Here is a 12,584-nt window from a genome sequence, read left to right as displayed (position 1 = left end):
AATTCTCTTTTACAGTAACTCACAACATGTTTATAATCGGGTAGAGAAACTCATTTAAATATGTAATAATTAGGATCAGAGCTAGAAGTCTGAGCTTTTACAAGCCTGACCCAGAACACCTTCGCTTTGCAATTCCACACCTCCACAATCGCTGTTACCGACACAAAGACACCAAAATGTCTCCAACAACAAATCACTGAATTCTCTTTTAAAAGCCCGTGACAGGTACTCACACTGCAGTCAGGTCTGTAGTGGTCGTCTGAGTGGATGTGTCTAGCTGTGGCGATGGCTCAGTCCCATTCACTTCTTGGGATGAAAGATTGCCTTTAAAACATGGATGTAAAAATAGTAATGAGGACAAAAAATTAGAATTTACTCAAGCAGGCATCCCCGTTTTATCAACATAAAGTAAACATCACATTCGTGGACACTGTGTATGACTGAAAAGGTGAAAGATTTTAGTTTGAGGAAAGCAAATAAGACAGCAGCAGTGTGTTTAAATGCCTGTGATGATGTGTCATCCATACCTTGCATCCCTGGGCCTCCCCCAAGAACATTGTTGGCAATATTATTAACCATGTTCATAAGGGCATCTGAAGGAAAAATTAAACAACCAGAGAGTTATTACAATAATCCACGTTTCAGATAAATGTACTCGTCATAAAGCGGTGGAAATTAATTTAAGCCAGGCTTACCTTTAGCTGATCCAATGAGATTATTAGTTAACTTGACTTCACCAGATGCATAACCAGCGGGATAATCTGTAAGATGTAATATATCACATCTAACTCAAAAAATAAAAACATTTAAAGCTGTGATCATGTGATTAAAACACCACATTAGTTTTCAACTAAAAAAGTCTGAATACACAAATGAATGGAATAATTTCAACACTAGTTTATTATATCATGAATACAGTCGTCCTCAAATGTATTCATACCCTCCCATTAAAGAAGGAAAAAAACAGCTGAAATAAGTTGAAATTGACAAAAGTAATAGCAAATAAACATAGAATAAAAATCATGACGTTGCTTTTGGATTGTGGTTCGACAGAAATATTTTTTTTAAAAATCAAGCAAACAAGCATGATGGGACTCGTAAACTAATATTTAGTTGAACAACTCTTTGAGCCAATCACTGCCATCAGGTGTTTTCTGTAACTCTCAGTCAGACTTCTGCACCTGTTGACAGGTATTTGGATTTCACTGCTCATCAGCAAAGTGCTCTAATTTGTCCGGGACAGTTTTGTTTGTTTTTTTTAATTATTCTTTTCAACCACAATTCAAAAGCAATATTTCACTAAATTATAATTTAGCAAATTTTTATTTATTATTACTTTTTTCAGTTTCTAGTTATTTGAGTGACTATTGTGAATTTTGCCTTTTCTTTAATGGAAGGGTGTGAATACATCTGACTGTATACAAACAGGTTAAACCTGTATTAAGTTGAGCTTAAGAGATAAAATCACTGACTGGATTTCAGCAACTGAAAACGATCATACCCAAGTCATCATCCTGATCGTCTGGCCTTTCTGGAGGATCGGCTATCTCCTCGTACTCTTCCACCATGCTCGTGCCAAACACCCTGCGCAAAACAAGTGAAATTGATTTAGAACCACACACACAGATCATACAGGGGAGCTGCTCCTCACTATAAGAAAGTGCAAACACAAACATCCAACTAGTGCTCAATTTCTCATGAGGCGCCACCTGAAACCAAACAAGAAATAACCGGCGCTGTATAGTTTTACTTCCTAAGTAACAGCTATAGTCAACATTTCCTGCTAGCCCTCTTTATATGCAACCACAAGTCAGATTTATGTTTTGCATTTTGCAGAAGTGAAATACAGCCGCTAACTCTAAACTGCTGATTAAGGTAGAGCTCAACAACTATGACCTCACACCAAATATAAGTAGAGCTGTTGCAGTATGCAGCAAGCTATCATGTAGAAAACACACTTTAAGCAAATTGGTTTAATTAGAATTATACCACACAAACAAATGCATCATCATCTGCAAATAGTACAGCGAAAAAACACATGCACGGCACTACTTTCTTGCTTTTCATTCAGAGTGTTTCTCTCTTCTGATTTACCAGGTTTTAAAAGTAAAAGCTGGTAATGCATCACATGCTTTTACACCACGAGCATATTTTATTGCCTTATTTGTTACGCACCTTAGGAGACTCAGGGGACAGAAGTGTTCAGAACCAAAGTGAGAGACCAGCTCCACCTGGAAAAGAAAACAAAACACACAAAAAAAAACAAACACAAAAGCGATTTAGAATATTTCATAAAAATGTGTTGCCATATTATAACCCACACAAATCAACGTAGTGGTTATAAACAAACAGCAAAGCGTTGATTTTGTTTGGATGGAAATCAATACATGGAAGTTAAACACTGATGGGCTGACTGGTAGTGAGTTACTGCAACAGAGAAATATCCGAAACCTCTCGATATCTGGTCAGTTTAATCATACTGACAGAATGTTTGATGATTTGAATGACAGACGGAGGGTATTATCATATTAAATGGGTTATTAAATACTCAGAATGTTTGATATTAGCATTTTTTAGAGAGCATATATCGTCAAGTTCTAATGGTTTGCAGGTAGCATAGCAAGCTGGATCTGATTCTGCTAAATGTTGATCACACCACACTGGAAAGACACAGAACACATTCCCCTCCTCAGTTCACCCGACCAACAGAGCACTACAAGAAGGGCAGGCTAACCTTTATGTACTTGGTGAACATCTGAAGCAGGAGAAACAGAAAAGAGAGAGAAAAAATTAAGGAGACGTAAGCATGCATTCAAAACAGGACTAAAGAGAGCATGTTGGTTTTATTCAGAACAACGTGGAACATGAGCAACACTAAGGACAAGGGCGAGACCTCCTACAGTACAGTCTTATAATAGTCACTCCTCAGACCAGAATGACCTTATCGACTGCTATAAACAGCAACAGGAAAAAAGAAAATGAGCCAAAACTTCTATTCAAAGAGATTCAGACAGAATATATCCAGAAAAAACACTGTGCTTGTTGGGTAAATGTTACCAGCACTGAAAGATTACAGCGATTTCTTTGCACTTATCTGGCAAAAGGATAAAGATAGATGTGGTGGTGGCGTCACTAAAAAAAAAAAAAACTTGTGCTCACCTTCACATATTTTGCATAAAGATGTTCATCCAATGGGAAGCTCTGAATTGTGCGTTCATCTCTGGCATGAAATGTTCCCAGCTTTAGCCACTTATTTGTTGGGTATCTGCAGGAGCACATTAATACAAACACGGTCAGGTCAGTGAAATTATGACAAGGGAAGGACACAGGCATGGTCATCAGTTTTCCAATTAAACCCCCCTGTAATGTGTCTTTAAAAGATTTTCATTCATCCAGGTCTTGGTATCTCCAAGTACTAAAACAAAAGCAACAACTGTTCATCACAGCACAGCACAGGGGAGTCAACTCCTCAGGTCAGGACTCAGAAGTGCACCTACATCTAAGAGACAAAGTACACTCACTGATGGTTTGAAAGAGGAGTGAAAGAAGTTAAAGTGGACTGACCAACACTAAACAGAGGAGGCCATCTACAGTACCATTCATCAGCAACTTACAACGCAGTCCTGAGATCCCTCCCCAAACAGTTGAACACTCAGTCACACCTCAGCTCACATGATCCTACAACCCTTAAGAAGCTGATGACACCCACAAGAACTTAAACACCTCCACACCAGTTAAGAGATGTGAATTGTCTTAAAGAAACTCAAGCAAGTCCGCTTGCCTCTGGTTCAGCACTTAAATATAAAAAATACCCCTGGTTTTAACAAGTCTAATTATTTCCCAAGACAATTAATAAAGCAAAAGTTTGTTGCTTCACTGAAGATATAACAGATAAATAAATCCCAGCTGCAAACATCACACCCTCAGTCTCTGATCGTCATCTCAGGAGACTTTACATCGCTCTCTACCACTCTCCTCACATTCAGCCAGTATGTGGACTGCCCAACCGGAGACGGTGAAGCCTTGGAGCTGCTGTATGCGGACACCGGGATGCATATTACTGAATTATTGTTATTTTCTTGTACTTTTTATATTTTTGGATGCTGCTGTGGCATGTACATTTCCCAGGTCTGGGATAAATAAAGCATATTCTATTCTAAAGTGTGTGAGCATATTCTATCGGTAGCTGCAGTGCCTACCTATCACTAATGGAGACAAGAAAGTCTTTAGGAGTAGAAGAGAAGAGCTCAAAGTTTGCAATGTCCAGCTGCTTCACCTGGATGGGCTCACAGAGCTCAATGATGAACCTGAGCAGCAGAGAAAGAGAAATAAGACATTAAAAAATAGACTTCAGACAAAGATGAAAAGAATTTGTGGAGATGCACGGATATCTCATACCAGATTTTGTTACTACAAGGGTTTAACATGTACAAGTCCATGTTTTCCTCCAATATGGCTGAAGTGCTCTGTATGGAACAAATAAACAACAGTTTGTATTTGTCATCATCCAACAAAACAGGCTAAATTTTCTATCATAGCATCACTTGTACCTTAGACTCTGGGTTGGCGCCAAGTATCTTGGCTCCACACTCCACTGAAGCATAGTTATTGAAGTTCTTCTGGACCTTCTTCACAGTCTGAGAAGCCCCATTGTTTGAGGTGTGAGTAGACAGAGCTATAGAGGGAGGAAAAAAGCCCAACAAATAATCATCCATTCTGTACATTTCTGTAGTTTGATGTGAAACAGGAATCGCTGCAGTGTGCTACAGACACACAGAATATGTTGCACAACTACTTCAGTAGAATAAATGCGTGATCCTACTTTTCTCTTTTTCCACCTCCATCATTTTCCGCTTCCACTCATCAAAAGTGGGGATGTCCTCCGGGTCTTTGCTGCTCACGCCAGAATCTGTGTCTGGGCTGACAAGGGAGCTCAAGTCCTGCCAGAGATAATGAGAAAACGAGAGCTGGGACACGTCCTCTGGTAGAGAGAGGAAAATAGTCCACATCGCATCCGAGCTCCTTACCTGCTCTTTCAGCTTGTGCGATGTGTTGGTTTCCAGATGCGGTGTGCTGTGACCAGGTTGGGAACTTAGAGATGGGTCGGTGTGGGTTTTAGTGCCTGCGGTGTGAGCGTTAGAAGTGTTCTCCAGAACTATTGGAAGGCTGCTGTGGTGACAAAAAGAAAAGATAATGTCTTGTGGAAATCTCAAGAACCTCATTTATCGAATAAACTGAAGTTCGGTCCTACATCTAACAGAGTTATTTATATATTTTTTGGGGACACAAGATGAGCTGTACCCACCTATCACCGTCATATGGGTTGTTCTCTTCGTCTTCACAGTCAGCTGGAGACGGGTCAGATTCAATGACCTCAGGAGCAGCTACATCAGATGGGTCACTCGAAACACTGAAATGAAATAGCAATACATGTTGCATATAAAACATCCACAAAAAAAAAGGAAACATTTTAACAGGAACAGTGAGCTATGCCTCAGTGGTGTACATCACATTTTTGGGGGGATTGGTAACTTACTCAGTTGGGATGTTGTCTTGAGGGTTCGGGATGCTGGGGTCCTCTTTATTCACAACAGAAAGGTCAGAGACGGAGTCAGCAGATGGCAGCAGGGGGGCAGAGTCCTGATCTTGAGTGACCGAAGTTTCAGAATGTTCTACGATTTGCTCCGGCTGTGAAACTCCTTTATCCGCCTCCAGCTCTACCTCTACAGCAGCCTCCTCTGCTTCAAAGGCCTGATGGAAAAACAAAGATATTTGAGCTGCTGCTCAATGAAATGAGAAAACGCTTGGCCCATTAGCCGGGGTGGACCGATCAACGAAACACTTAAAGCTACAAATGTTCCAGGAAAAAAATCGATAAGAAGAAGAAGTGCACGGGACGACGCACATGATTGTTTATCCTGTTTGGAAACTGTTGTTGTGGAAAACAAATATTAAAATCTGTAGAAATCTTTGCGTAGATTTGAAATTATTTACGAGCAGTATGCAAACATTGAGGTACAAAATCCTTGTAGTCGTATTAATCTACATAAATATTACATCAATGCTGTACCTCTACATGTTGTTTTTGGTCCACCTCTCCTGCTACCTGCTCTTCTTTCTGGTGATCATCTTCTATCAGCTGCTCACTTTCAGAGACAGGCTGTGCAGGTAAGGCCCAGCTTTCCTCAACCTAGACAAAAAAAAACAACCATTCACACAGAAATACATCACTGACATCAACAAAGATGATGTGCTAAGCCTCAAAACACCAGCAAAATAAATGAGCACAAAAACACACAGTGGCGTTTAAGGTCACGTGAGATATTTCCTACACCAACCTGATGTCATGGGGTAGGTTGTAGTACAGTATTATGTAACGCTACCTTGTCATGATGAGCCTTCTCCCCTGACTCGTCCTCTGAACTGGTGTCCTGCGAGGACACGAGCTGCTGGGCCTCTGGTTGCAACTCTGTGCAACCAACATAACAACTAGGGTACCTATGAGAGAAGGTAAAACACAAAGTCAGTGCCATGATACCACTGAGTCAACTTGTCAAATAAATAAAAGGATCCCTGTGGTACAGAAACTATCCTAGAATACGGGGAAAAAAAAAAAAAAAACTCAGATTATAAGGATATTAGAAATCTGCAAACTCTTTGAAAACTCTGTTTGAAGGCAGCGACACATGGACGGAAAAAGCTGCAGGTTGATGTCTCAGTGTGACGTAATGAGAAAGTCCAGGTGGTCTGCACCCCACTGCAGCAAATTTATCTTATCTGTCAGGGAATGTTGTCAAAGTCAGAGGACACACCTCAAAAGAGCTGCATATTGCTCAACCCTCGACTGGAGGACCTTTAAAAATAACCATGAAATATCTGCTTAATGCTATTTATATCCTATTATGCTCTATTTGTGTCTCGTGCCAAGAAAAAAAATGAATAACACTCACTTCTTTTCCTTCAGTGACTGTTGCCTGTGCTCCAGATTAGAGTTAAGTTTCTGTCTTTAAATGCAGTTGTAGAAAAGGTTGAATTATCCTCAGTGAAAATTACTGTTTTGAGGAAGTGAAAGAGTGAAAACAAAATACAAGTCCTGCAGCAACAGAAAATAGTCTTTTTATTATGTGAACTTTAAAAACTGGGAATGAAGCTGTAATTGTGGAGTGTGTAAAGGTCTGGACACCGTTCTACTTGTAAAGTTTGAGAACTTCATTAACTCATAAGGTGTTAAAGTTAAAGTGATCTATTTTAATCCAATCCAGCTGTCAGATTCAGTGAGCGTCTCCTCACAGACTGCTCGCTGTCCAGTCTGTGTGTGGGCGCTGTGTTTGTACACAGCCACGGCTCTGTAAAGAGGAAATGCACAAAGTGGCTGGAACAGATCCACTCAAAACTATTCCGGCGTCCCGTGCACGTTGCAGCACGTGTACATTAATGCTGGTGCACTGTACAGGAAGGAGGGACTGGGAGGGGGCAGATTCCACCTTGAGCTGACTCACCAGTGCCTGTTGGCAGGTCATAAATTGCCAATCAGGATTGTCAGCTGATGACATTTCCAGAGCTGATAAATTCTCTGGACTCTTGAAACATGGCAACAATGAACAACTGGGCTCTTCTCAGCAACTGGCCGAGGTCTGGGAAGTGAAGCTAACTGATGCCTACAAAGCAGGTGAGGGCTATTAAAAGCCCTCCCAGCTTATAATTTCCACCGTCTAAAATGTCACTGAGAGGAGGCAGTTGAGGTGAACTGTATAAGTCAAGACAATGAACGGGTAAATCTGTTGGGGGTAAAGGCAAACCTAAGCCCCTATATGACTGCAAAGACGCTGCTGAAAGGCTGACTGAGTATCCACATTTTTCTCACAATTGTTTTCTAGTTTTTAGAGTACATAAAATAAAGTGTCAACATTTGACTTAGAATCACTTTTTTAAACTAATGTTAGCTGCAGGGGCTGAACTTCCTTCTTTTCACTTTAACAAAATATGTAATTTGCCCAAAGGTGCCCTTGTTGGGTGACACTGCCAGAGAAAGCGGCTAGGTTCAAAGTGACCGTCTTTAATCTTGGCAGGAAAACAACGATAATTAGCTGTAATAAGGCTTTAGATAGTTGCGACACTGTCACATTCCTGTTGTCAAAGGCCACGCTCCAGCAGTGACTTGTCTACAATCTAGGCCATTATCTGGATTTCATTCTGGATTCCGGGTCAGGCATTTCACTTAGCCACTGGCCTGAATGGTGCAACACTTGATCTGACCTGAGGTTAGGCTAGTCACAAACACTTTAGCGAACAACAGGGCATTTGTTTTCTAATTAAAAGTCAGCGGCCATAATGTAACTCCCACTGGCAGCAGAGTGGTGTTGAGTGGCTTTCTAAATAATTAACCAACCGGCTAGAGACGGCGAATTAAAGCAGTCAACATCCCATTTAGAGGTTGGACATAATAGGTCTTAGCATGGATGCACATTTTCTTTTATCACATCATATCTTTTATATGATTATTTTTTTTCAAGAATGTAACTTATAAAATAAAAATGTAAATGAAGTTGGAATTCACAAGAATAGCATCACGTGTTAAATTCATAGCAGTCCCAATGCAATGCCATAAAAACGAGATCAGGCTGGACATGAAGGAGTGAAGTGCCCGATATTACAACAAATGGATAAAACACGTCTCCCACAAGTACAAAGATCACGACCATGTGTGCAGTGTCATCGGACTGTCCTTGGATGAGGCCTCTGACAAGTGACCTCCAAATGTGATAAGATTACCTGACGTACAGGATGATTTTACCGGTAATGGTGACGATAATGTCACTACAAAGATTTCAATTAAGGCTAAAGCAGTTCACAGGTATTGTGACATACAGTATTATGATGCGGTCCCTTAAAACACATTGGTTGTGGAATCACTTGTGCTGCATTATTTTTAGTGTAGACAAAAAACTTGTAGTATTTTATTAGGAGCTACTGTTGGATTCAAGTCTTTCAATATCTGTATCACAATAACAATAAATATAATGGTGTATTATTTTATTTTGAGATTATTCAGTGTCAAATGTGTAAAAACTGATGGGACAAAAATGTCTCCTTTTGAGTAATCCAGAAAATTAAATATATTTAAAGTACCTAAAGCATCACATTGAGTCCAGCTAATGAGCCACTCTGGTAAAACAGTCCACCACAAACAGACATATTAAAGAGATTTAAAAGGCAGATGAATTTATATGATGTCACATTCAACACTGGTCATCACTATTTGACAAATTTGCAGTCCAAGGCTATGCTGGGGGCAAAGCAGGCCGTGCCAACATCACCACCATAGATCTTACTACAATATTACATCAGACCTGCCTCCCTCTCCTCCCAGTCTGAAGTATGGCAGTCTGTGCGTGTTATGAGTTGTTGCTGTCCTCCAACATCATGGCTAGAGTCCATAATCATCATACATAATCATCCCGCATAAGCTCCCTGCTGGTTTTACGGTGTTCTGTCAGGTTTACACAGAACTAACAACCTCAGGATTTCAAGAGGACCGACGTGAAAGGCCCATAATCCTGTCAAGAGCTCATGAACCAAATCTGTGTAGCGTCGGGTCTGTGTTTGGGTCAGGAGTCACGGATGTACTGTGCAGTAGACTCAGCAGATTAATTCGCGTAACCAGGATGGTTTTATGGTTGTTTTTGGTGGCTTCTATAAAGATTACATTTATGTTCGTCAGCTGCTGTTTGCAGGAGATTGGTACAGGTATAACAAATTTAACGCAGCTAATAAAACGAATCAAATACTGCCAAATCACTACGTAGTTAAATATCATATAATGTAATTTAGAGACAACTTGCTTATTTGCTAACTCTAACACAACCTAGCTAGGTTAGTAGGAAGCTACTTAAGCTAACTCCTGACAACAAGTCAGAAGTCAGCCAGGTGCCACATCACAGCGCTGTGTCAACGTTAGCTAGCTAGCTAACGCCTTGTAACTGAGCTTAACCTTGTCAGACACCAGTCAGACACACTGGTAGTTCTCCCATTCAGTGTTCCCCAACAAAAATAAGTAGCGGCAGTGTTTTTAAATGAGACAAATTAAATCAACTCACCAACAAACTACAGCTACACATAGCCACACTGACACAATTCGCCACAACAGCGGCGTCATCTTCATCCCTCTCCTGCCGGGACAGGCATCCTCGCCGCACTCGTAGAAACGTTTTATCCTGTTAGTTAGTGGTCTCTTCAGCTGTGTGTGACACACATTCACCTGCCGTTTCCTGTTCGCTCGGCTGACGTTAGCAGTTTCACGGGTAAAGTGTGATGCTAGCCGCTGTCACCCACACAAGCTGCCGCTGACTGTCGGTGCGGGTCAGCGTTCAACCGGCCAATGAAAAGGCGGCGACGCTGTTGCGCAGTTCAAACTGAACGGGTTGTGGGAGTGAGCGCTCGTTTCGGTTCCTTTGTTCGCCCAGCTGGGCGGAGCTTCTTTGCCTCAAGCGTTGACACCTGTTGGGAGACGCTGGTTCTGCTCACAGGTGTTGTCACTTGTAATAGTAATGACTCATGATGATAACACGTGTCTCGTGGTGACTGAAGCGAACATAAAGTCTCTGTTGATACGAGGCACCGAGAAAGCGGGATGTAGTGTTTGACCGAACAGTTGATAGAAAAAGCTGATGAAAGAAAAAAAAATCAACCCTATAAAAAACACTGCATTCACATTGTATACACATTTATTTGTTACACTAATAAATCATAATATAATAAATAACTTAGCAATAACAATGTTCGACAGATAACTAAAGCCTCTTTGTAAAAAACTTTTTGCATCGAAATATCGCGAGACTTACGTCTGTGCTTGAAAAGGAACTTCATTTTAGTACTGTACTGTAATCATAAAGCGACAGCTAATCGCGCAAATTGAATGTAGTTTCAAGTAGGTGCAGATATTAAAGGAACAGAAACTTGCAGGTTTAGTATTTCCGATAACTCAATCAAAACGAGTTTTTAAAAAAAATAAAAATTAATCTATATAGTCATCTTCTTTGTGCAAATTGTGCAATTTGCGGTCGCATTACACATGATTGCACCACGACTGCGTGTATTGCATCCGTCCGTCTATCACAACACGTTGCTGTGAAAAACTGTCCGCCGTAATGTTCAGCTCTGTGGATTCACTTTGCACATTTCAGAGCAGACATCGTGCAGGACATCTGGCTGCACGCTTTGCCTGAGCGGCGGCAGTTGGAGCATGTTCATGTTTGGGTCACTAGAGGGCGCCCTCTGCTCAGCTCTGCAGCAGCCACCAGGCGTGAAAGAGATCATTTGAAACTCACCTTGATGAGGACGAGGGACGATGAGTCAGTGTGTCACTAAAGGGCTAAAAGAAAGAGTAAATCTCCTCCGTGAGTGGAGCTGCATGGTCACATTACAGCAGCTCTTTGGCTGCTGTGACCTCAGGGCCTGTGAGCATCAGAAGAGAGGGCAAACTAGGACACTTAACACAGATACAACATGTCCTACAGGGGGACAAAGGAAAAAGCCTCCAACAAAGGGCTACAGTTGGACTTTGTTGAAATAGGCACTCATTTTTAAGGTTGCAAAACAAATTTTTGTACTGTTTTCGACATAACATCATAGAGTTTCAGTTTTCCTATTTGGATTAATTACTCATACAGAGTGTACAATTATTTGTTAATGAAGAAAAACTATGATTTTTGCTTAAGAGCCAGTTGTACCTAATTAAAATCTGTAATCATCCGTGTATATAATTTTGCATTCATGCCTTTTATTGCATCAAAGTAAAAAAACAACCTATTTTTTCTGATTTAGCTCCATTCACTTGACAACACTGAATTTAACCTGGAAAACTGCAGCACAATGACAGATTTCTAAGGATGCTTCAGTAATATTGGACAAAGTTTACCTCAGTTTCTGCTGCCATCATGTGGTTGTAAGTGAACAGCTGTGAGACTGCAGTCCTATGTATTAAATATTGTATTGTGTGGCACACAGGTATTTTTGGCCATCTTAGTGTCACTTCATTCACTTATTTGTTAACTTACTGAGCCATTTTAACCTTGTAGCCTAAATATTCCATACAAGCATGTCTCCTTGAAGCAATGCCAACTGTAAAGAGTTGAATGTTTAGGCTTTTTTCTACATTACAATAAACAGAATGTGTATAAAAAAAATTACCAAAGACCCTCAGATTTTTTGTTATTTTGTATAGCTGGTAGTTTTGGTCTGCCCTGGAAGCAAACAGCATTCAGTCGTTTAGGTTTTGACTATTTGTAGATGTTTATTTTGCTTGTGTTTTGATTTAAGGAAACATATTTTCCCATAAGACAAACACATGCATGATTAGAGCACTGGCCTAAGGTGCAAGGTGTGTAGCACTGTCTGTTGCACAAATCCAGATGTTTGGGTTGAGGGAGCACAGATGTACCTGCAAAATCCTGCCTTTGTGTATTGAAGGATTCTACAGGCTAAATTGCGAGTTTTAAATATAATTTCTCCTTTTTTATATTTGTGCTTAAAAAGGCCACATGAGCTTGAAAGTACAGCACCGCTTCACTCATTCATTCATTTCT

At 40.6% G+C, this 12,584-nt stretch overlaps 1 protein-coding gene across 2 annotated transcripts in view; it reads right to left on the bottom strand.

The window, feature by feature from the left end:
* The window catches only part of LOC103366132 (SUN domain-containing ossification factor), a 17,363-nt gene extending 7,020 nt beyond the window's left edge, over window positions 1-10,343 (bottom strand). The window contains exons 1-17 of one of the 2 annotated variants that reach the window (XM_008293810.1): window positions 10,098-10,343; window positions 6,384-6,498; window positions 6,071-6,190; window positions 5,537-5,751; window positions 5,306-5,410; window positions 5,028-5,169; window positions 4,823-4,940; window positions 4,551-4,675; window positions 4,399-4,466; window positions 4,200-4,307; window positions 3,160-3,265; window positions 2,735-2,755; window positions 2,176-2,231; window positions 1,502-1,584; window positions 696-761; window positions 528-593; window positions 234-324 (exon numbers count right to left, since the gene is read on the bottom strand). In XM_008293810.1, the coding sequence (XP_008292032.1) occupies window positions 234-324; window positions 528-593; window positions 696-761; window positions 1,502-1,584; window positions 2,176-2,231; window positions 2,735-2,755; window positions 3,160-3,265; window positions 4,200-4,307; window positions 4,399-4,466; window positions 4,551-4,675; window positions 4,823-4,940; window positions 5,028-5,169; window positions 5,306-5,410; window positions 5,537-5,751; window positions 6,071-6,190; window positions 6,384-6,498; window positions 10,098-10,162 (1,670 nt within the window). In that variant the 5' untranslated portion in view covers window positions 10,163-10,343. The remainder of the gene's footprint in view (window positions 1-233; window positions 325-527; window positions 594-695; window positions 762-1,501; window positions 1,585-2,175; window positions 2,232-2,734; window positions 2,756-3,159; window positions 3,266-4,199; window positions 4,308-4,398; window positions 4,467-4,550; window positions 4,676-4,822; window positions 4,941-5,027; window positions 5,170-5,305; window positions 5,411-5,536; window positions 5,752-6,070; window positions 6,191-6,383; window positions 6,499-10,097) is intronic. The other variant, XM_008293882.1, reaches the window with a different exon arrangement.
* Window positions 10,344-12,584: the final 2,241 nt, after the last annotated feature.

The sequence above is a fragment of the Stegastes partitus genome, unplaced genomic scaffold (genome assembly GCF_000690725.1).
Source record: "Stegastes partitus isolate 25-593 unplaced genomic scaffold, Stegastes_partitus-1.0.2 Scaffold0, whole genome shotgun sequence".
NCBI classification, from domain to species: Eukaryota; Metazoa; Chordata; class Actinopteri; family Pomacentridae; genus Stegastes; species Stegastes partitus.
This window is presented reverse-complemented; position numbering and strand designations above follow the sequence as displayed.